Genomic DNA, 23,677 nt, shown 5'->3' with positions numbered 1-23,677 from the left:
TGCTCAGCGTCTGAATGCTAGCTTGGTCAAATTGCTAGCACTGCAACTGCTGCCTTTTCAGCTGTTAGACTCTGCTCCCTTTTGTGAATTTGTGGAATGTGCGGTACCTCAGTGGCATGTTCCCAAACGCCATTTCTTTTCACGGAAGGCCATTCCTGCTCTCTACCAGCATGTGGAAGGCAATGTCTTGGCCTCGTTGGAAAGGGTGGTCAGCAGTAAGGTGCATATTATCGCTGGCTCATGGTCCAGCAGGCATGGACAGGGAGGTTACCTTTCTTTCCCGGTGCACTGGGTAACTCCGCTGGTAGCTGAGAAGGATGCAGGATAGGGTTCAGTATTGTTGGAGCTTGTTCCGCCACCACGCCTCCAAAATTCTAGTAGTAGTGATTCTGCCACAGCTCTCTCTTCCACCTTTTCTTCTTCCTCTATGGCCTCTTCCTCTGCAGATTTGTCCTCTGAACCAGCGGCGCTCCGTGCGCAAGCACTCAAGCAAAAAGATGCTATGCAGTGCTTGAGTTGGACTGCTTAGGGGACAGGAGCCACACTGGGGCAGAGATTCTGTCAGCTCTGCAGGGGCAGGCTCAGAGGTGGTTGAAGCCATGCCAGCTTCAGCCAGGAATGGTTGTATGCGACAATGGCACCAACCTCCTCTCCACCCTCCGACAGGGACACTTGACCCATGTTCCCTGTTTGGCTCACGTTCTGAATTTGGTGGTGCAGCGGTTTTTGAGCAGGTACCCGGGCTTACAGGATCTCCTGAGGCAGACCAGGAAAGTCTGTGGTCATTTCCACCGGTCATATAATGCTAGTGCTCGGCTGGCTGACATTCAAAGAGAATGCAACCTGCCCAAGAACCGTCTCATTTGTGATATGCCCACCAGGTGGAACTCAACGTTGGCAATGCTGCATCGGCTTCACATGCAGCAGAGGGCCATCAATGAGTACCTGTGTGAGTATGGCACCAGGACAGGGTCAGGGGAGCTTGGCTTTTTTTCGCCACGGCAGTGGCTAATGATCAAGGATGCATGCACTGTCCTGTCACCATTTGAGGAGGTCACAAGGATGGTGAGCAGTGACAGTGCATGCATCAGTGATACTGTCCCTCTTGTCTTCCTGTTGGAGCACCCGCTTTATGGAATAATGGAAAGGGCACTTGAGGCAGAACAGCGGGAGGAAGAGGAGGACATCCTTACCTCTCAAGGCCCCCTTTATCCAGATACTAGTATTCCTGCAGGCCTGCCGATCACACAGGAAGCTTAAGAGGAGGAGGGGGAGGATTGTGTCAGCATGGAGGTGGACACTCAGCATCAGCAGCAGTCTTCAAGGGATCATTTTCAGTCCCAGGAGTTGTACCTGGCTGGGAGGAGGTGGTTGAGGATCATGTGATCCTTAGTGACCCAGGGGACTCAGGATCGAATGCCTCTGCAAACCTATGCTGCATGGCCTCTTTGATCCTGCAAAGCCTGCGAAAGGACCCTAGGATTCGTGTTATCAAGGAGAGGGATCATTACTGGCTGGCAACCCTTCTTGATCCACGTTACAAGGATAAGGTTGCAGAACTTATCCAGCCTTCACAGAGGGAGCAGAGGATGAAACATCTTCGGAGGCCTTGCAGAAAGGTTTGTGCAATGCGTTTCCAGAGCCTGGGAGGTTACAATTTCCTGGTGCTGGACAACGTGTTGCTGAGGCTTCGTTCAGTCACAGAAAGAGCGGTGGAGAAGGTGGCCGGCTGACTGATGCCTTCAGGCAATTCTTCAGTCCTCAGTGCCCAGGTCTGATCAGTTCCAGCAACAATCGCCTGCGTCTGAATACCATGGTGCAGGAACATCTAGGGGCAAGATCAGACTTGGAGACCTTTCCACCAGAACATCCACTGGGTTACTGGATCTTGAGGACGGACCACTGGCCAGAGCTTGCTCAATATGCAATTGAGCTACTGGCCTGTCTGCATCCAGCGTTCTTTCTGAACGCACATTCAGTGCTGCTGGAGGCTTTATAACCGATTACAGAGTGCGCCTGTCCACAGACTCTGTTGATCAGCTCACATTCATAAAAATGAATCAGTCTTGGATCACCAGCTACCAAGCACCTGATGCTGATGTAACCGATTGATTTTTCTATGGATGTGGGATCCCTTGAAGACTGCATATGCTGAGTGACTATGTTAAGGAAATGATTAAGAGCTCCAATCGAGCCCAAGGTTATCTACTGCTGTCTCTAATTGGAAAGTGTGGCTATGCATGTATATAAAAGTAAACACTCTGAGACACGCTCAGCACTGTTACTTTTTACACTTCTAATTTATTCAAGGCGGTGCTAATGTTTTATACACAAAAATACGTCATTGCTATGTTAGTCTAATAGGTACATCTCATTGGTTAAGATAGAAAAGAAGATGGAGAATCTTCATAACGAGGTTTGGCTGTCCTTGGTTTTATCTTCAGTTCCGCGTTCTTCTGATGTGTGGGATGTAGGGGGTACCCGCCATTTTGAGAAAATATAGGAACAGAGCAAACCTGTATACTTATATAATGAGTAAGGAGAAAAATATGTATACACATAAGAAAATAGACATTTTCAGATTATTATTATTATCTACATCAGATTCCTTCACAGTCCCCCCTAAAATTACTATTTTCTCTTTTCTGTCCCTAATACTAAAGGTCCTACTTTGGCCTGGCCCTTCTCCTCAGCAACTCGTTTAGGCTGTATATAGAATTGAGCAGCAACTGTTCACTACCCTCCTCAATACAGCTGGAGAGGTGCAGTCAGGTGCTAGCTATCCCTATAACCCTATAGGATTGTGAGATTATGGACAGGGAGTGACTGTAGAGGAGTGAAGGGTTTGTCATCTTCCATCATAAGGGGGTCCTCTTCTTCTTGGTGGAGAAATGTAGGTGTGCTATTGTCTACAGCCTTGCTCATTAACTTTTTACGAAAGGTAGAATACAGCATACAATCAGGGCTAAAAGAACCAGGATTATTAATACCGTTACCCGTATCTGGGCGAGCACCTTCTGCCACCCACTCATCCATCTAAAGTATTGATCCCATGGGTCTGTGATACCTGAGTTCTTCAACTCCAATGACAGATCTTCCAATTTCTTTATAGCTAGAGTAACCTTACCCTTTGGGCCAGTATTATGAGGAATGTATGTACAACAATTTCCCGTTTTTTCCTATGATTTTACAAAACACCTCCTTTCCCAGCTAGCACCATGTTTAAGGCCATCCGGTCCTGGAATGTCATGTAGGAAGTGGGGGATAACTGGTCAGCAATTCCCTGGAGGGCATCTTTAGTGTAATTTACAAATCTCTGTTATTTATAATATGTGTAGTGTCAGGTCACCTAGAGGCTGGGTGACAGATGCACACCGTTGGGATCAGGAGTGCACCGCAAGGTAGTGGACCCTACGGCTGACTGCTGTGGAATTAACCCTGGGAGGTTCAGGAAGCAGGTCTACTGGATCACTGACACAGATCACACTGGGAGCTAGAGCATAGATTCCCCAGGGCGCGGAGTCTAAGAGCCAGCGGGTGTTCACCAGAGCCTTTAATGGTAAGGATGGACTGCGCTGCAGTCTGGCTCCAGGTCGCAGCCCCCAGGGTCTCACAGCTCACGCTCACGGTAGACTACAGGAGAAGAGGAAGGAGGCAGCAGGCTGGAACAACAAGGAAAGTAAGGGACAAGCCAAGGTCAGGGCCACAAGCAGACAAGGACAACAGAGTACACGCCAAGGTTCAGGGTCACAGGCAAACAGGGATGGTCGGGAACACGCCAAAGTCGGTAACAGGAATCAGATGTAGGAAACACAGCAAGTACACATAGAGGCTAACACACAATGGTTGATCAGCACTGCTGGCTTGCAGTGCACAGGTTAATATAGGGTTCCCTGATAGGGCCTGGGGTGGGGCCATGCTTAGAGGAGAGGTTACAAAAGCAGTCAGGTGAGGGTCAGCTGGTCTCTAGAGATGAACACATGGAGACAGGTATGCTGATCGACAAACTCTATTGCATAACCATGACATGTAGTTAATCCAATCTACATTCTTGTTGACAGTTGTTATGGGCATCAAAGACTCAAAACCAGCTTTTACCTGGTCCCTGGCTTTAAATTCATCAGGGACCCCCCTTGTAACCCCTATGTCATCTATGTATACATGAGGGTCAAAGCTTCCGGAGAGAACTGCTCGCTTCCTCCTCTGACTGTGTGCTGGGTCAGTGTATGTATCAGGGGTATCTTTGGTTAGGATATGGGGGGGGGGGGCATAATGACCTTTGCAAGGGTACATTCACTGGTCCAGATTCCCTCTAGATCAAACGGAAAAAGGATATGCAGCACCCGAAAACACGCTCTCCTGCAGTGATAAGCGTGCATTCAGGTATTTTTCCTGGCCAACTTGACTGAGGTGGCTGTGGTCAGCAAAACTTGGAATGGACCATCATATCTTGGCTCAAGGATCTCCAGACAGTAGTTGGTGTGTTTCTGTACCTAATTCAGGATCTGGAATGGAAGAAAACACCTGGACATGCATTCAGGTTAATTCTCGTGATAATGTGGTTACATAATTAGTCAACACATCAGACTGCAACTGTAACTGTTGTGGAAAGTAACAACCAAATCTGGGAGCTGAACCAAACAAAATTTCATAAGGGGATAGGGCATGTTTCCCCTGGGGGTGTGTCTGACACTGAACAGGGCAAACTGTCTGGCCAACTCATGTTAGTCTCTTGGGCCATCTTTAACATCCTGTTTTTTTAGTGTCCCATTCATCCTTTCTACCTTCCCGCTACTTTGAGGGTGGTATGGGGTGTGTAGTGCCAACTGAACTCCCAGTGCTGCCCAAATCTCTTTTGTAAGGGTTGCTGTTAAGGCTGGTCCCTGATATCTCAATATCACCTCTGGGACCCCAAATCTACATACTATCTCACTCAGTAGTTTCTTAGCTGTGGTCCTGGCAGTCATGACCACTTCCACTAGGGCGTATTCGAATCTGCCACTTCTTGGCACTTGAGAATGATCAATTTGCATCCTCTGGAATGTGGTATAGGACTTTTGCCAGGTGCTTCTTCTGTGTTTTTTCTGTGCGTCCTGGGTTACATTTGGTGCAGATAATGCATTATCTGCAGAAGTTGTCGGTCAGTGGAGTAACTCTTGGTGCAACACTTGTTGATAAGAGAGTTCATAAAAGTCTTTGTCAAGTGGGCAGCTCCATGTGCCCATTGCACCACGGCTGGGTACATACTCCTGGGTAGACAAGGCTTCTTGTTGCACTCGAATAGTCCATTTCTGAGAGTTGCTCCTCTCCGTTTCCAGCTTTCCTTCTTATCCAGACTTGTTGTTTCCTGTAGTTCTTTTAGATAAACTCTGTCCACTGGGAGAGTCTGTAAGGTAAGCACAGGGTGGTCTTCTTCTACCACCCTGCTGTCCACTTCCCGTGGACCACCAGCTGTCTGTTTGGCAGCTGAATTGGCTAGATGATTGCCTCGAGCTTCCTTTGAGTTCAGTTTGTCGTGTGCTTTTACTCATAATAGTCACTTGGGTTGTGAGAAGCAAGGCATCAATCAAGTTTTCACAGGTGTTCCTGCAGCCGTCAGGAATCCTCTGTCCTAGATAACACCATAATCATGGGCAATGCTGAAAGCATATCTTGAGTCCATATGAATGTTGGCTCTTTTTCCCTCTGCCAATTTACATGCTGTAGTAAGTGCTTACAGCTCTGCCTCCTGTGCAGACATCACCGGTGGTAAGGCTTCAGCTTGTAGAACAGTGTTTTCAGTGGTGACCGCGTGTCCTGTGTGGTCATGGGGTGACAAGTCAAGACTCTACTCCTCCTCCTCCTTTCCCCCCTCAAGAAGTGGAAGAAGGGTGGTAGGGTTCAGTGTTTGACAACTTAATAGAGTAATGCTGTCCAGTAGGAGGGAGCACAGGAGTCTCAAGTGTCTGGTAGTGGACAAGTGTTTCGGCTGGATCTTGGTTGAATATGGCAACAACGTCATGGGGAGCAAGCAGAACGAGGCAGTGTCTGAGGACCAAGTTCAAAGTTTTGTCAAGCAAGGCTTGTGTAGCAAAGCCAGCTCACAGACACAATAGGCCTCCTCTTGCTACCGCATCCAGCCAACAGGAATAATATCCTACGGGCGTAGGCTGATGCCGTGTGATTGGGTGAGTACACCTGCAGCATGTCCCAGACGTTCGGATACAAAGAGCTTGAGCGTTTTGTCGTAGTCTGGGAGCCCTAGCGCCCGAGATGGCACACTTGAGGGCCTCAAACTTAGATATTTCTTCAGGAGACATCTGGAAGGGTCTGATTGCAGAGCATCAGTAGGAAGGCTTCTGGAATCCATGCTCTGCACTAGGAAATTAGTCCAAGGAAGGCATGAAGGGATTTCTGACCTTGTGACAGTGAGATATCAGAGATTACTTGCACCCTGTCTTCAGTGGGGTGTCTTGTCCCATGGGACAAACAGTGTCCAAGGAAAATGACAGGTGTTGAGCACCACTGCAATTTGGGCTTTGAGGCTCTGCACCCCTGGTTGGCAAGATAGCACAACAGGCTTTCTGAGGTGACTTCAACAGGGGGTAAGTCAGCTGCACAAAGGAGAAGGTCATCAACATGTTGGAAGAGAATCACTTCCGGGTGTTCCTCTTGTCATGTGTCAAGGATGATAGCCATAGCTTTTGCAAACTGGCTTGGAAAGTTCTGTTCCCCTTGTGGCACAACTGTTTAGGTATGTTGCCGTTTCTTTCTGTGGATGAATGCAAAAAGGTACCATCAGGAGGGGTGAGGGTGGACACTGAAGAAAGCGTTTGTAAGGTCCACCTCTGTGAGGTACTTTGCAGTCAAAGGCATCCACAGCAGGTACCTGGTTCTCTTTTAGGATTCTCTTCTTGGGGTTATTGTGGTTTCCGGGGCAATGATGCGCCCTCTTTTAGCTTGACTGAAACTGGTGGCACCTTTAAGTGACCGTTGTCTTCCGGGCCTGTGGACCTTAGGCACGCAGGGATTCTGTCAAGTACTTCCTGCAGTATTGAGCTTGAAGTTTTTGCTTCATGAAGTGTCGTCAGGAGAGGCAGAGAACACAAAGCAGATGAGTCTTCTAAAGATAGGGGAGTATGTAACTTCATCCCCCCTTCAGGCGTGTCCTGATTGAGGCCTGTAGTCCAGACAACACATCAGCTCCTAGTAGATTCAAGGGACGTGTAGAGGACGCCACAAACCTGGCAAGCAAATCAGGAAATGTCCCCACTTGGAGTGGCTCAACAAATGGACTGGAGCGGGGCACCCCATCCACTCTCACGCAGGAAACGTGTGTGTCTCTTTTCATAGTGGGAGAAACTCAGATCATCAAAGGCCTGTACGAGTCTAGCATGATACTTCTTCAGACTCCCCTTTATCTTGGGTAATATCTTGGATTGTGGTGGTCTCATCCGTCAACTTCTCCTTTGCCCAGTCGTGGAGTTGTGCACAGAACTCCACGCCTGAGGTGTAGGAAGTGGCACTTGTCAGGCAGGCATCATTGAAGGCCGTCTGCATGACTGGCCAAAAGACATGTCCTGTTTTGATTTGGCATAGGCTGATCAAGTCTCTCCAGGCAGCTGAGTAAGTTTCTTGTATCTGCACTATCCTGTGGTAGAAGGGAATTGGGTCAGGCAGACTTGTAACTAAGGTCTCTGCTTGTGATGGAGTAAAAGCGACATACATCACTGGTGCCCCTTCTGGTAACCGAGACTGTTGTTGGGGCGGGGGCTGGCAAGGGGTACTGTTCTTTACGGTTGCCAGCATGTGTTTGAGATCCTCTCGGAACTGAGAGTCTGGAGCCGGATTGGGGGTTAAATCAGTGGGTGGCCTTGCTGCCTGCTGTTGGGCTTCCCACTCAGATGCTTCTTCATCATTAACATATCCGGCCTGGGAATGTGATGCTCCCGTATTGGGGAAGACAGGTGTGTGGTATGAACCATCCTGGTTTAAAACAGGGAGGGCTGGGTACAGGCTGTTTAAGCTTACTGGGTGTACCAAGATGGCCGCCGGCAGGAAGTGCACTGGGCTGGGTAGAAAGTGTAGGCATGGGTGCACTAAAATGGCCGCCGGGCTGAGTTGTCACAGTGGGTTGTGCTTGGGTGGTGAGAAAGGAGTGGTTGTTAGACGGAGGGCAGTGCTGTCCCTCCCCTGCTTTTGTTTCAAATTCCAACATAGCGTGGTAATTTCACATACTGTATCATCAACTCTGTGATACACATACATAATACAATCGCCATCTTTCTTAACTTCCTTTATCCAATTTTCTTTATCACACAGGATTTTTCTCCCTGTTTCTTTAGCAACATAACTTACGCCACTTCGTTCAACTTTGTTAACTATTTCAACATCTTCTTCTCTCCTCTTCACAATATCACATTCTTCACAATATCACATTCTTTTCTCTCTCTGTTTCTCGGCTAACGGCTTGAGAGGAGAATACGTACAACTAAGAGGTTAATATTCTTCTCACTGCTCCTTATCAACAAATTCCTTGAGTGGGGGCACATAAGGCTGCGCTCTTAGCTGCTACTGTCTGCTATAACCCTGTAATGTACGGTTAATCTCAGAACAAGAACAAACACGTCAGGGGTAGTAGGGAGCAACGGCCCGCGACCCAACAGATCCCCCGGGCAGCCCCCCCTCCGACCTTAACCAGTCCCCACCCCAACCCCTCTCGTATATATAGCAAACAGTAAACCACAAATACACTCACGACAGGACATTACACCTGCCACTCTTCGAACTGCAAAATTTCAGCAGGCTAAGATAACCTCAGGGGCAGACAACTCCCCTTAAACCCAGTTTATAGTCGTCATTACAGTTACTCCCAGAGGCCGACAGCTCGTCTGGGGGTGAGACATCTGTAACACTTTCAGACTGCGGGGGGCTCCAGCAGCTGAGATAACCCTCAAAGGTCCGACAAACCTTGAGTAACCCGTCCTATAACCGTCTGCTACAAGGAAAAACCTCATCCCAGAGGCCGACAGCTCATCTGGGGATGAGAACACACATACACTCATGTAGCACTTTTAGACTGCTGAGTTTCGTAGCCCAAAGAATGGCAGACAGTGAACAAATACAGACAGCAGAAACCCATTGGCAGGTTCGTTAAAACAGCCTCAGGCGAGGAAATACCTGCCTCTAAAACAGTCTCAGCATACCGTCAGAATCCAGCGGTCAACCGAAATATAAGAACGTCGTACAGTGGTAAGAATATAAAAAGACTTACCGTACTACTGTTAGGGCTGCGCAAACCCCCCTCTTATCAATCAATTAACGCTCGAATCCTTATCGCGGTATGGCTTCGACTGTAGCCTGAAGCTCCCGGGTTTCGGCACCAGCTGTTAAGGAAATGATTAAGAGTTCCAATCGAGCCCAAGGTTATCTGCTGCTGTCTCTAATTGGAAAGTGTGGCTATGCATGCATATAAAAGTAAACACTCTGAGACACGCTCAGCACTGTTACTTTTTACACTTCTAATTTATTCAAGGCGGTGCTAATGTTTTATACACAAAAATAAGTCATTGCTATGTTAGTCTAATAGGTACATCTCATTGGTTAAGATAGAAAAGAAGATGGAGAATCTTCATAACGAGGTTTGGCTGTCCTTGGTTTTATCTTCAGTTCCGCGTTCTTCTGATGTGTGGGATGTAGGGGGTACCCGCCATTTTGAGAAAATATAGGAACAGAGCAAACCTGTATACTTATATAATGAGTAAGGAGAAAAATATGTATACACATAAGAAAATAGACATTTTCAGATTATTATTATTATCTACATCACATTCCTTCACAACTATCCTATTCCTCCTCAATTTTCATGATGATAGCTTCTAAGAATATTTTCGGGTTCAGGGCACCGCCACCACTACCTAAGGCCCAATTTTTCTGCCCCTGTTTAACAGGGGCACGTAATTACAATTTTTGATCTAATATTTCACAGCAGGGCCTGTTCCTGCACTCAGCAAAAGTATTTGTGAGGCTTTACAATGTTGTGCCACCACCACCACCACCACCTAAGGCCCAATTTTTCTGCCCTTGTTTAATAGGGGCATGTAATTACAATTCTTCATATAATATTTCACAGCAGGGCCCGTTCCAGCGCCCACCAAGAGTAACTGTGAGGGCTTACAGTTTTCTGGTACCACCAACGCCTAAGGCCCAATTTTCCGCAGAGTGTATAGGGCAGGCCATATAATATATACAGGCGGTCCCCTATTTTCAAACATCCGACTTACAAATGACTCCTACTTACAAACGGAGGGAGACAACAGGAAGTGAGAGGAAATCTACCCCTAGGAAGGGAAATTCTCTCCTGTAAGAGTTAATATGGGAAAAAGGTGTCTCCCCACTGATGCTTTATCACCAATCCTTGTTTCCCTAATAACCCAAATTTTTCAAAATCCAATTGTCATTGGGACAGAAAGTGAGGTGAAATCTTCTGAACAGGGGCACAGACAGCAAAACAAATGTTACAGGGGTGATGATAACCCTTCCCTATGTTATCCAAAAAGCTTAAAAATAGATTTTTTGGCTGGAGCTACACTTACAAAATGTACCTGTTCCTAATTACAAACAGATTCAACTTAAGAACAAACCTACAGTCCCTATCTTGTTTGTAACCCGGGGACCGCCTGTATACTGCTGCTGTTCAGAGTATATAGGGCCTGGGGGCCCCATGCCTTTTTTTTTTAATTTGGGTGCAGGGTTCACCTTGATATCCATACCAGACCCAAAGGGCCTGGTAATGGGCTGGGGGGGGGGGACATTACATTACAGCCGCAAGCAGTTTTAAATGACTTTTATTACTTTAGAAATGTCATTTTGTGAAGGGACTGTTCTAAACACAGGAAAAATGCGGCACTTTACAGGCATACTATAGACACCCCCAGGCACGATATTTAAAGAAATATTTCACTTTTATTGTTTCACTTTAAGCATTATTAAAGTCACTGCTCTGCTCCCAAAAAAAGTCAATTTTTAAAACTTTTTTTTGCATTGATTCATGTCCCCTGGGGCAGGACATCAGGGCCCCAAACACTTTTTATGACAATAACTTGCATATTAGCCTTTAAAATTAGCACTTTTGATTCTTCACATTCGAGTCCCATAGAGTTTAACGGGGTTCGCGTGTTCGCACAAATTTTTGGTCTGTTCGCATGTTCTGCCGCGAACCGAACCGGGGGGTGTTCGGCTCATCCCTACTATAGAACCTTATATTGCCTTGCTGGCAATGGTCATATCAAGTCCCATAGATGTTTATACCATACAACACCATCCAGATCTGCACTTGGCAGCAGCTGCCTGAACTGCAAATTCTGTAAGCGAGACAGAGCATCTGCAATATTGTTCACTTTTCCAGGGATAAACTTTGCTTTTACCCAAATGTTGAGTTTTAGGCATAGAAAAGCAAAGTATCGCAATAATTTGATAACAAAGGCTGATTTGGAAATTAAACAATTGATTGCAAAGATAACGCCTTTATTATCCGTTTGGACGATAATGCGCTTGTTAGCAAATTAATGACCCCACACTTCCAAAGCTACAATTATTGGAAATAACTCCAATAGCACAATACACTTTGTAGCTTTTTTAACTATCCAAGAATGAGGCCAGACGCCACAGCACCAGTGTGTTTCAAAGATTGCTGCAAAGCCCTTTGACACCTCTGCGTTTGTATAAAGTTGCAATTTAGAGTCCAAAACAAAATCATTTTGAAAATAGGACCTACCATTGTAGTCGTCAGGGAACTGGGACCAGGTGATCAGATCTTTCTTAAGATCCTGCATCATCCGGACATGCAAAAAAGGTGACTTCAATCCAGAAGAGGTCAGGGAAAGACGTCTGGAAAAAATTCTCCCTACTGGTAAAATCCTGGAGGCAAATGCCAAAGGCCTAAAAGGGATTGCAGTTCTCGTAACAAAACTTTTTTTTGCCGAAGAAAAAACAAAATTGATGACCTAAGTCTCTCTATTTTAACTTCAGGTAGTCTGAATTCCAATAAAGAGGTATCAAAAGTTATTCCCAAAACCTCCAATGAAGTAGTGGGAAAAACTATTTTCTTAAAAGCTAAAAAGAACACCAAAATGATTTGATATACAAAAGAAAAGCTTTAGTAGATAAAAACAAAGTGAAGAATCAGGTGGGCCAAAAAACAAAAATTCATCTAAATAATGGATTATTTTATCAATACTTGATTCATGTAATAATGACCCATTGTAGAAAAGATGCAAAGATTTCAAAATAGAAGCAAGACAGCAAGCAGCCCATTTTTTCACTAACGATGTGTTTAAAATTTTCAACTGATTTTAAATTATGAACTAAAGAACAACCAGAGCCTTCGTAAATAGGGAGCTGAAAACCTTCAGAAAAACCTTTAAGAAGTAGTGCCACCTTCTCCTTGTTTGGATAAAGGCATAGCCAATACTGTAAGTTTTTCCAGCCTTACAGGTGTGCAAGCCTTTTGGAAAAATACATTTTTTTTGTGTGGGGGTAGTCATAGTGGATCTCTTAAATCATTTGGAGAGCAGATGAGTGCCACCACACAATAAGCATTCATGTTAATACCTGCAGGAAAAATTATTTTTACATTGTGACTCATTAACCGCTTGCCGACCAGCCACCGTCATTATACGGCGGCAGGTCGGCACGATCCCGCGAACTGTCGTAGTTATACATCGGTCCCTTTAAGCGGGATAGCAGGCGCGCATGCCCTCTGCACAGCGGGGGTGCTGATGCTCGTGACCGGCAGTCGCGATGACCGCCAGCCACAAGCGATCGGGGGCATGAGAGGCAGAACAGGGACATGTGTGTGTAAACACACACATCCCAGTTCTGTGAGAAGAGGAGAGGAGAGATCGTGAGTTCCTACAAGCTGGGAACCATGATCTCTCATCTCCTATAGTCAGTCCCATCCCCCATAGTTAGAACACACACATAGGGAACACTGTTAACCCCTTGATCGCCCCTAGTGTTAACCCCTTACCTGCCAGTGACATTTATAGACTAATCAGTGCATTTTTATAGCACTGATTGCTGTATAATTGTCAATTGACCCAAAAATGTGTTAAAAGTGTCTGATGTGTCCGCCATAATGTTGCAGTCTTGATAAAAATCGCAGATCGCCGCCATTACTAGTAAAAAAAAAAAATAACAATAAAAATGCCATAAATCTATCCCCTATTTTGTAGATGCTATAACTTTTGCACAAACCAATCAATATACGCTTTTTGCGATTTTTATTACCAAAAATATGTAGAAGAATACATATCGGCCTAAACTAAGGAAATAATGTGCTTTTTTAAAAAAACTCGGGGCTATTTATTACAGCAAAAAGTAAAAAATATTGTGTTTTTTCAAAATTGTTGCTTTTTTTTGTTTATAGCGCAAAAAATAAAAAACGGAGAGATGATAAAATACCACCAAAAGAAAGCTCTATTTGTGGAAAAAAAGGACGTCAATTTTGTTTGGGTACAGTGTCGCGCAACCGTGCACTGCCGTATCGCAAAAAATGACCTGGACATTGAGCAGCTAATTCTTTCAGGGCTGAAGTGGTTAAAGGCATCACAAAAGCCTTTCTTATAAGCAGAAGCGATATTGGGATTGGTGGTTGGTTGTTTAACAATATTTGATCATTGAGGTACAATAAGATTCAGCCATAATCCTACGTCCTTCATACCCCACTGTAAATTGGGGTACAGAGACAACTTTTGACGGTAAGACTCGTCATAATAAAACCATCCTAGACCACCAAAACTTCTATACGCTTCCAAGACTATCTCCAAATGTTGGAATCAACCACTACATTTATTAGGGAATTTTTCGCCCATAATACTAGAAAATATGCAAAAGGCATGCAACTGTTATGGAGGGTTCTGGCGATGGGTCTACGCCGATCTTCCTCTAATTTGTCATCACTCTTCTTTGTCTGTTTCAAAGAAAATTCCTTAGAAAATGGTAAAAGTAACAGGATGTTAATATATTCATCCTTCCATATTTTTTCCTTGATGGACATAGAAAGGTGAAAACCAAGAGAAGATACCTCACACCAAAGCGTTTTCTCAGGAACTGAAAAGGAAGAGTTTGCATTACTTGCTGGCACCACTGGATTAGACAGGGTTACAATAGACCAAACTTGTGCAAAAGAATCATGAAAAGCAATATTCTCAATAGCAGGAACCGTTGGCGTAGCCACAGTTTTGGAAGTAGACAAGGCTTCTGCCATTCCTTCCCACCAGCGCTCTCTGCTTTCTCTAGCAGTCTTCTTATCAGGGTCTTCATTATACAGACAAGCTGGAGATAAGTACGCCCAAGCTTGTAGTGTTGCTGCCAACCACTCTGAGGGGAAACTGCTGAAGAGAGGCCCCTTTTATAGGGAATTCCCAGATTCTGGAAAGTCCTGGAAAAAAACTAGAAGCTTTCTTAAAAGGGAAATAGAAATAATACAGTACAACTGAGGCAGAAGTCATTGCCGCCTTAAGTATTAAGAAGCATACTTAAAGGGGCAATATAAAATACAGTAACGCTGAGGCAAAAGGCTGTTGCCGTTGTAGCCTCCTTGACGGTATTTCCGAGTGTGGCTCGGGGTTAAATTTCAGCACCATTAGCGGTAACCCCGAGCCACACTCGGGATTGCATTGCAGGATCCTGGTGCGGTATACTTACCTTGTCCCCAGGATCCTGCGATGTCCCCCCGCTGTGTCTGCGGGCTCTGTCCTCCGCCCAAAGCCTCTCTGTGCCAGGCTCCATTCCCTGCGAGCGTCGCAACGCACGGGGGCGGAGCCTGGCGGCAAATTAAAAAATCTGTAAAAATCATAACACATACAGTACTGTAATCTTACAGATTACAGTACTGTATGAAATCATTTCACATCCCTTTTGTCCCCAATGCTTTGTCCAATGCCCTGCATGCAGTTTTATATTATATATATACTGTTCTTTATGCCTGGAAACTGGAGATTGTCCATAGCAACCAAAAAGTGTCCCTTTACATCAAAAGTGGCTTTAGACCAGCTAGAAAACAGTGAGAGTAAATTAGAACACTTGCAGAATTGAGTGATAGTGAATCGTGGAGAAATTTATTTTATTATTATTATATTATTATTTTTTTAATTATTTACATTTATTTATAATATTATAATTTATGATTTTGTTTCAAACTTCATCATACCCGGGATATCTACTAGACTCTTGGTGGGCAGATTTAAGTGTGTTATTGCTAAGAATTACAGGCCTACAATTTAAAACACCAAATTTGTATGCAAAATAATTGTACCGCTTTAAGACGCAAAAATCTGAAATAATCATACCGCCAGGGAGGTTAAGCATTAGGAAAGCAGCTGTAAGCTCATGAAAAGTGGGCCCAAATGAATTGAGACCCCTTTTTCCCATTCTGTCAGTACAGAACGCATGGATCCTGTGTTTCTGTAAAACAGAGGCACCGATCCAAGTCTTCCAGTAGTAAAAGCACCTCCCCCTGTAACATTAGCTATGCACACATTACCCCTGATGTTAACCCCTTCCCATCCAGTGTCATTAGTACAGTGGCAGTGCATATTTTTAGCACCGATCAGTGTATTAGTGTCACTGAGTGTCAAAAGTGTCCGGTGTCCGATTTGTCTGTGGCAATATTGCAGTCCCACTATAAGTAGCTGATTGCCCCCATTACTAGTAAATAAATAAATAAATAAAAATATCCCATAGTTTGTAGACGCTATAACTTTTGTGCAAACCAATCAATATACACTTATTGGGATTCTTTTTTACCAAAAATATGTAGCAGAATAAATATTGGCCTAAATTGATGAAGAGATTTTTTACATTTTTTTTAACTGGATGTGTTTTAGAGTAGAAATCAAAATATATTGTTTTTTTTTTTTTTTTTTCAAAATTGACGGTTGTTCTTTGTTTTTTTTAGCGCAACAATAAAAAAACCGCTGAGGTGATCAAATACCACCAAAAGAAAGTGGGGAAAAAGCATATAAATTTTATTTGGGTACAGTGTTGCACGACCATGCAATTGTCAGTTAAAGCAGCGCCGTGTTGCAAAAAAGGGCCTGGTCAAGAAGGGGGGTAAATTTTCCGGAGGTGAAGTGGGTAAAGGGTTACAACCCCCCGTCGGGTTTTTATTGTTACCGGTGTCCCTTCTGAGGAGATTGACTGTTTGTCCACAGGACTGTTACTGTCTTTGATACAGAAAGTGAAAGGAAATCCAAAATATTTGAGGTGTCACAGAAACAGGAAGTAAATAGAAAACTTCCAATAGGTAAAACAGTTTTGGCAGTAATTATCTAAGAGGGCATATCCCTTCACTTTGGAGAGATCTCTGCTTACTTCACGCTGTCTGTCTGGGATAGGAAGTGAAGGGAAATCTCCTCGATCTGTTGCAGACAAAAACCCTGACGGTTGTCCTAACCATTATATACTCTATCCAATACTAAAAAAAGTTTTGGCTTACATATATCTATTTACCAGCATTCAGGACAAAAAAAAAACCTAAATAATGTATAACTATTGAGGTTAAATTAGAGAAAATAAAAAGGTTTCAAAATGTTTAATCAAGTTATCTATATGTCTCTTTAATTTGTATGTTGTATTGGCTTGATTATACATTGCTCCAGCATGTAAACGTCTGTTGTAATGGCTATACATTTATTTTCATACAGCACCTACAATTATGTTTGGTAAGTTAATTATTTTCATAGACTTACGATCTTGTTAGCAACAATACACAGCCTATTATGAAAGAGGTGAAATGGTTACACACAAGAGCAGGTAGCAGACATGTGTTTGCTTTATGAGAGACACAGCACGGTGTATAACTGATATCTTGTTCAGTAATTCCATACAGTAGATGAAAGATGTTGTCTCCCTTTCCTGCTATACTGATAAAGTCACCAGCCAACAAAGAGTCTATGGCTTTGGTACTCCGTATTAAGCTTTTCAAATTGGATATTCCTCTCTCACAGGCATGGGCGTGTGAAGGGGGTGTGCTGAGTGTGCCTGGGCACATCCTTATCACCCTGTGTGCCAGGGCCACTAATGAGGCAGTACAGCCAGCCCTCCTGTACTAGGCCTGGGTCCTATCAGTTCAAAAAGGGGGCCCGGGAACTTGCTGAGCAGGGAGATCGGCTGTACCGCCTTATTGCAGACACTGATCCTCTTGTTTATTTCCCTGTAGCACTGCCAGCTTCTGCTCCTCTTCCTCCCTCAAGCTGCACTGCGGGGGATCGGGGGGAAGGGGCTGGTAAATGTAATTTACTGGCCCCTTCCTTTTCTGAATGAACACCTTTACCAATTGCTCATGTGTCCATTCATCTCTGAAGTATAGTAAACTATGTTTACTATGCTTCGGTTTGTGAATGAATAGGTAGCCTGTAGGTTCTTCCTATTCATTCATCCGTGCAGCTGATTTTCAGTCTTAAATGTGAGACATTAGGTGTGTGAGCTTTGGGGTTCACACCCTAATGCATTAGGATGTGCACCTCTATACTCACAGGTGAGACTAGGTCTATCATCTGTTAATTATTTTGGCTTACTACAACCTGACATAGAGGTGTTCATGTAGATTAGTGTCAGTGTAGATTAATGTAATTATTGTCATGTCCCGTTTCTAATTAATGAATACTTTTGAAAATATAGATAGACTGTAACCTACTGCACAGTCTTAGTTCATTTAGACCAGTGTTTTTCATCTTTGATGAAAGTAATATATGTTTTCCTGACTCCCAGATTTGGATATTAAATAATACCATTCCCAATGAAGAACACTAATTATGTAATCAGTAACAGGAGCAGGAAAAAGTTTTGAGAACAGTTTGGGTAAAATAAATATAAAGTGAAAAGCTATAGAGAAAAATAACTCTCAGCTTTTTTGAGGTTATGCACTGGGGCAAGTAAAATTTACATTTCATGATTTCACAGCAATACATTTAACTGCAGCATCTACAAATGATTCTGAATTATCCAGGTGGTTGTGGGGGTCTGTGGGCAGGGGGTCTTTCGAAATCTGGAAGCCCCCTTTAACAAGGGGGCCCCCAGATCCCAGCCCCACACACAGTTTTTAAAATTTCTCTATTAAAAATACAAAAGCAATGTCCCCTGATGTAGTTCCATCATCACGACGCCGCTGCATCGCCAGACCCAAAAAAAGAAAAGAAAAAGCTCCACCCTCGATGAAGCCTAATGGCTAACTGCCAGCTCCACCGTCTGACAAGTTGTAAATAGGTAAGGGGTGGGGCCACCTGGCAATGTTAATTGGTGGAACTGCCCTATGTGACGTCACGACCCAGCATGCACCAGTTGGTGACATTACAAGAAGGCGGTGCCGCTAGGTGACGTCACCAGGTGGCTCTGCCCCTTTCCCTTTTCAAGAACTGTCAGATGGCGGAGAAGGCAGCTGGCGGTTAGCCTTTGTCTTGGGCGGGGCTTTTTTTTTTTACTTTTTTAGGTCCTGTGGTGTGGCGGGCGTCGTGATTGACAATGGATCTACATCAGGGGACATTGCTTTTGTATTTTTTAATAAAGGAATTGTTAAAAACTATGTGTGTGTTTTTTTATTTCTTTTTGACACTTTTTTTGGTGAATGAGTAAATGTACCCCTACTCACCAAATGTATCCCTACTCATTCACATAGGAGGGGGCTGAGATGTGGGGTGGCTTCCAGAATCCGATAGGCCCCTGCCCGCAGACCCCCACAACCACCGCCCAGGGTTGTGGGGAAGAGGCCCTTGTCCCTATCAACATAGGGACAATGTGCTTTGGATGGGGGGGCAAAGCCCCCCCCACCCCAAAGCACCCCCCATGTTGAGGGCATGTGGCCTGATAAGGTTCAGGAGGAGAGGGAGGCAATCACTTGCCCCCCCTTTCCTGGCCTGCCAGGCTGCATGCTCAGATAAGAGTCTGATATGGAAAATTTAGGGGGGACCCCACGCCATTTAAAAAAAAAAAGTTTGGCATGGGGGTCCCTAAGACCCATAACAGACCTAAGGATCTGGTATGGATTTTGGGAGGGGCCCCATGCCATTTTTTTTTGCATAGGGTTCCCCTTAAAATCCATACCAGACCCAATGCCCCCCCCCCAAACATTTTTTTTTCTATTGATGGCAATGTTTTTTTTTCCAGTCAGCTGTCAGCGGGGAAGCCCGCTGGTAGCTGATAACTCATCTGTTGTTAAGGACATGGTGCCTGGCTGTAATGGATATAAATTTATTTCCCTTTATATACAGCATCTACAACTATGGCTGGTAAGTTATTTAAATTCATTGACTCCTAACATACTGAAGGTTGGATATTGTTATAAACAATACACGACCTATTAAGAAAGAGGTGAAATGGTTACACACAACAGCAGGCAGCAGACATGTATTTGCCTTAGGAAGGGCATCCAAAGCCACTAAAGACCAAGATGCCATAGTGAGGAGAGACATAGCACGGATAACGGATATCTTGTCCAGTAATCCATAGATGAAAGCTGTTGTCTTCCTTTCCTGCTATGTTGATAAAGTCACCAGCCAACATAAAGTCCATAGCTTTGGTACTCTGTATTGTGGTTTTTATATTAGATATTCTTTCTCTCACAGGTGATACTAGGTCTATCATCTATTATTAATTCTGGCTTAACACAACCTGACATAGGGGTGTTCATGTTTATGGGCACTAAAGACCATTACATGTGTCAGCATAGATTAATGTAATTATTTTTGTGTCCGACTGCACAGTCTTAGTTCATTTAGACCAGTGGTTTCCATCTTTGATGAAAGTATTATGTATTTTCCTGACTCCCAGATCTGGATATTAAATATTACCATTCCCAGTGATGCACCTAAATTATGTAATCTATGACAGAAGCAGGAACAAGTTTTGAGAACAGTTTGGGTAAAAGGAAAATAAAGTGAAAAGCTATTGAGAAAAATAACTCACAGCTTTTTTGAGGTTAAGTACTGGGGAAAGTAATATTTACATTTTACAATTTCAAAACAAGAAATGTAATTGCAACATCTACAGCAAATGTTGTGTTATCCAATCTTGGAAAAATGTTAACATCATTTTGGGATTTATGGTCCTATAGTTTTCCAATGCTTAAACTTGTTCTTGCAACAACTATCATCATCTATTATTAATTCTGGCTTAACACAACCTGACATAGGGGTGTTCATGTTGATGGACACTAAAGACCATTAAATGTGTCAGCATAGATTAATGTAATTATCGTCATGTCCCAGTTTATAATTTATGGATACATTTGAATATGTAGATAGTATGTAACCTACTGCAGAGTCTTAGTTCATTCAGACCAGTGTTTTCCATCTTTGATGAACGTAATATGTTTTTTCCTGACTCCCCGATCTGGATAATAAATAATATCATTCCTAATGATGCACATAAACTATGTAATCTGTCACAGGAGCAGGAACAAGTTTTGAGAACAGTTTGGGTAAAAAGAAAATAAAGTGAAAAGCTATTGAGAAAAATAACTCACAGCTTTGTTGAGGTTAAGTTCACAACAAGAAATTTAACCGCAGCATCTACAACTGATGTTGTATTATCAAATCTTGAATTAATGTTAACAATTTTTGGGATTTATGTTCCAATAGTTTTCCAATGGCTAAACATATTTTGGCAACAACTATCTAAGAGGGCATATCTGTCAGGAACCATGAAACAGACAGGGACAGAAAATGCAGTAAAAAAATAACACCTTTTAATAAAGTGGAAAAAGTAGTACAAATAGTAAACGTAGTCAAAACATAGTCAGGGTTCAGTAGCCAAATTGGGTAGTCAGAACAAGCCAGGAAATCAGGAAGCCAGAGATCAGCGTAGTCGGAGGCAGCAGACAGGATCAGGATGTCAGCCAGGCAAGTCTTCAACAGGAACACAGCAGAGAGTCTCTAAATATGTTGACCAAGATGAAGGCACAGGAGAAATGAACCAGGCAGATTAAATAGCCAGAAGGGGCTGGCTGACGAGCAGGAAATGATCACCAGGTGAGTCACTGTGGAACAATGAGTACTGGAAATTAACCAACAGCTGAGCAACCTATGCTCTGAGAAGGGAGGTCTGAGCCCAGTCCTGAAAATATCCCTTCTCTTTGGAGAGATTTCCACTTACTTCTCTGCTTACTCCTTGCTGTCTCTGGGACACTGAAGTGATAGAAAGAGAAAGGAAATCTCCTCAATGGGTTCCATACAAAAACCCTGACAGGGTTCCTAACCATTATATACTCTACCCAAAACTAAAAGAAAGTTTTGGCTTTATATACACTTTAGGATTCCTGCTTAACAGCATACAGATAAAACAAAATTATATATAAAATTGAGTTGAATTTAGAAAAAAAAAAGGTTTCAAAATGCTCAAAAAAGTTATCTATATGTTCTTTTAATTCATATGTTATATTAGCCTGATTATACGTTGCTCCAGCATGTAAAAATCTGTAAGGGCTATAAATTTATTTCCATTTATATACAGCACCCTCAACTACTGCGGGTAAGTTAATTATTTTCATTGACTCCTAACATACTGTAAGTTAGGATCTTGAATCAATATATGACCTATTATGAAAGAGGTGAAATGGTTACACACAACAGCAGGCAGCAGACATGTGTTTGCTTTAGGAAGAGCATCCGAAGACACTAATGACCAAGATGCCATAGTGGGGAGAGACACAGCATGGAGTATAACTGATATCTTGTCCAGTAATCCCATAGATGAAAGCTGTTGTCTTCCTTTCCTGCTATGCTGATAAATTCACCTGCCAACATAGAGTCCATGGCTTTGGTACTCTGTATTGTGCTTTTTACATGGGATATTCCTTCTCTCACAGGTGATACTAGGTCTATCATCTATTATTAATTCTGGCTTAACACAACCTGACATAGGGGTGTTCATGTTTATGGGCACTAAAGACCATTACATGTGTCAGCATAGATTCATGTAATTATTTTCGTGTCCCACTGCACAGTCTTAGTTCATTTAGACCAGTGGTTTCCATCTTTGATGAAAGTATTATGTATTTTCCTGACTCCCAGAGCTGGATATTAAATATTACCATTCCCAATGATGCACCTAAATTATGTAATCTATGACAGAAGCAGGAACAAGTTTTGAGAACAGTTTGGGTAAAAGGAAAATAAAGTGAAAAGCTATTGAGAAAAATAACTCACAGCTTTTTTGAGGTTAAGTACTGGGGAAAGTAATATTTACATTTTACAATTTCAAAACAAGAAATGTAATTGCAACATCTACAACAAATGTTGTGTTATCCAATCTTGGAAAAATGTTAACATCATTTTGGGATTTATGGTCCTATAGTTTTCCAATGCTTAAACTTGTTCTTGCAACAACTATCATCATCTATTATTAATTCTGGCCTAACACAACCTGACATAGGGGTGTTCATGTTGATGGACACTAAAGACCATTAAATGTGTCAGCATAGATTAATGTAATTATTGTCATGTCCCAGTTTATAATTTATGGATACATTTGAATATGTAGATAGTATGTAACCTACTGCAGAGTCTTAGTTCATTCAGACCAGTGTTTTCCATCTTTGATGAACGTAATATGTTTTTTCCTGACTCCCCGATCTGGATAATAAATAATATCATTCCTAATGATGCACATAAACTATGTAATCTGTCACAGGAGCAGGAACAAGTTTTGAGAACAGTTTGGGTAAAAAGAAAATAAAGTGAAAAGCTATTGAGAAAAATAACTCACAGCTTTGTTGAGGTTAAGTTCACAACAAGAAATTTAACCGCAGCATCTACAACTGATGTTGTATTATCAAATCTTGAATTAATGTTAACATTTTTTGGCATTTATGTTCCAATAGTTTTCCAATGGCTAAACATATTTTGGCAACAACTATCTAAGAGGGCATATCTGTCAGGGACCATGAAACAGACAGGGACAGAAAATGCAGTAAAAAAATAAATGTTGATGGACACTAAAGACCATTAAATGTGTCAGCATAGATTAATGACTAATAATGCGAAGGCACAGAAGAAATGAACCAGGCAGTTTAAATAGCCAGAAGGGGCTGGTTTATGAGCAGGTGAGTCACTGTGGAATAATGAGTACTGGCAATTAACCGACAGCTAGCAACCTGAGCTCTGAGAAGGGAGGGCTGAGCCCAGCCTTGACAGTACCCCCTCCTCAACGACCCCTCCCCCTCGGAGGGCCACGAGGTTTGAGGGGAAAATGTCTATGGAAAACACGGAGGACAAGAGCATGTACTTCCGAGGATGAGACCCAAGAGCGCTCCTCCGGAGGTACCCTTTCAAATTAACCAGGTACTGTATGTGCCCATGGATCCCACAGGAGTCAATGATTGATTGTATCTCATACTCCTCATGGTTCTCAATCTGAACAGGGCAAGGATGTGGAACCGAGGTGGTGAATCGTTGCATACCAAATGTTTTATTAGGGAGACATGGAATACATTTTAAATACACATATAAGAAGGAAGGTCTAATGCGTAAGTCACTAGGTTTATCCTACAGAGAATACGGAAAGGCCCAATAAACTGAGGTGGCAGTTTCAGTAAGGGAAGGAAGGAAGGCGCAGCTAGGCGTCTGCAGTCAGCATGGAGCCTGTACCTATCAATGTCACGTCGCAAGGACTCTTGGACCTGTACCCATGTGGAATGAAG

At 43.2% G+C, this 23,677-nt stretch overlaps 1 protein-coding gene across 15 annotated transcripts in view; it reads left to right on the top strand.

The window, feature by feature from the left end:
- LOC141105954 (scavenger receptor cysteine-rich domain-containing protein DMBT1) overlaps positions 1–23,677 on the top strand; it is a 150,924-nt gene that overhangs the window by 3,867 nt on the left and 123,380 nt on the right. For 4 of the 15 annotated variants that reach the window (XM_073596202.1, XM_073596195.1, XM_073596191.1 and 1 more), the window contains exons 3-5: positions 16,689–16,706; positions 19,251–19,268; positions 21,490–21,507. The exons of 3 other annotated variants lie outside the window; for them this stretch is intronic. In XM_073596202.1, coding sequence (XP_073452303.1) covers positions 16,689–16,706; positions 19,251–19,268; positions 21,490–21,507 — 54 coding nt within the window. The remainder of the gene's footprint in view (positions 1–16,688; positions 16,707–19,250; positions 19,269–21,489; positions 21,508–23,677) is intronic. 8 more of the 15 variants (XM_073596200.1, XM_073596192.1, XM_073596201.1 and 5 more) reach the window with 4 other exon arrangements.

The sequence above is a fragment of the Aquarana catesbeiana genome, linkage group LG08 (assembly GCF_042186555.1).
Source record: "Aquarana catesbeiana isolate 2022-GZ linkage group LG08, ASM4218655v1, whole genome shotgun sequence".
Classification (NCBI taxonomy): Eukaryota; Metazoa; Chordata; class Amphibia; order Anura; family Ranidae; genus Aquarana; species Aquarana catesbeiana.
Note: the sequence above shows the minus strand (reverse complement) of the source record. Positions and strands in the feature narration are given on the sequence as shown.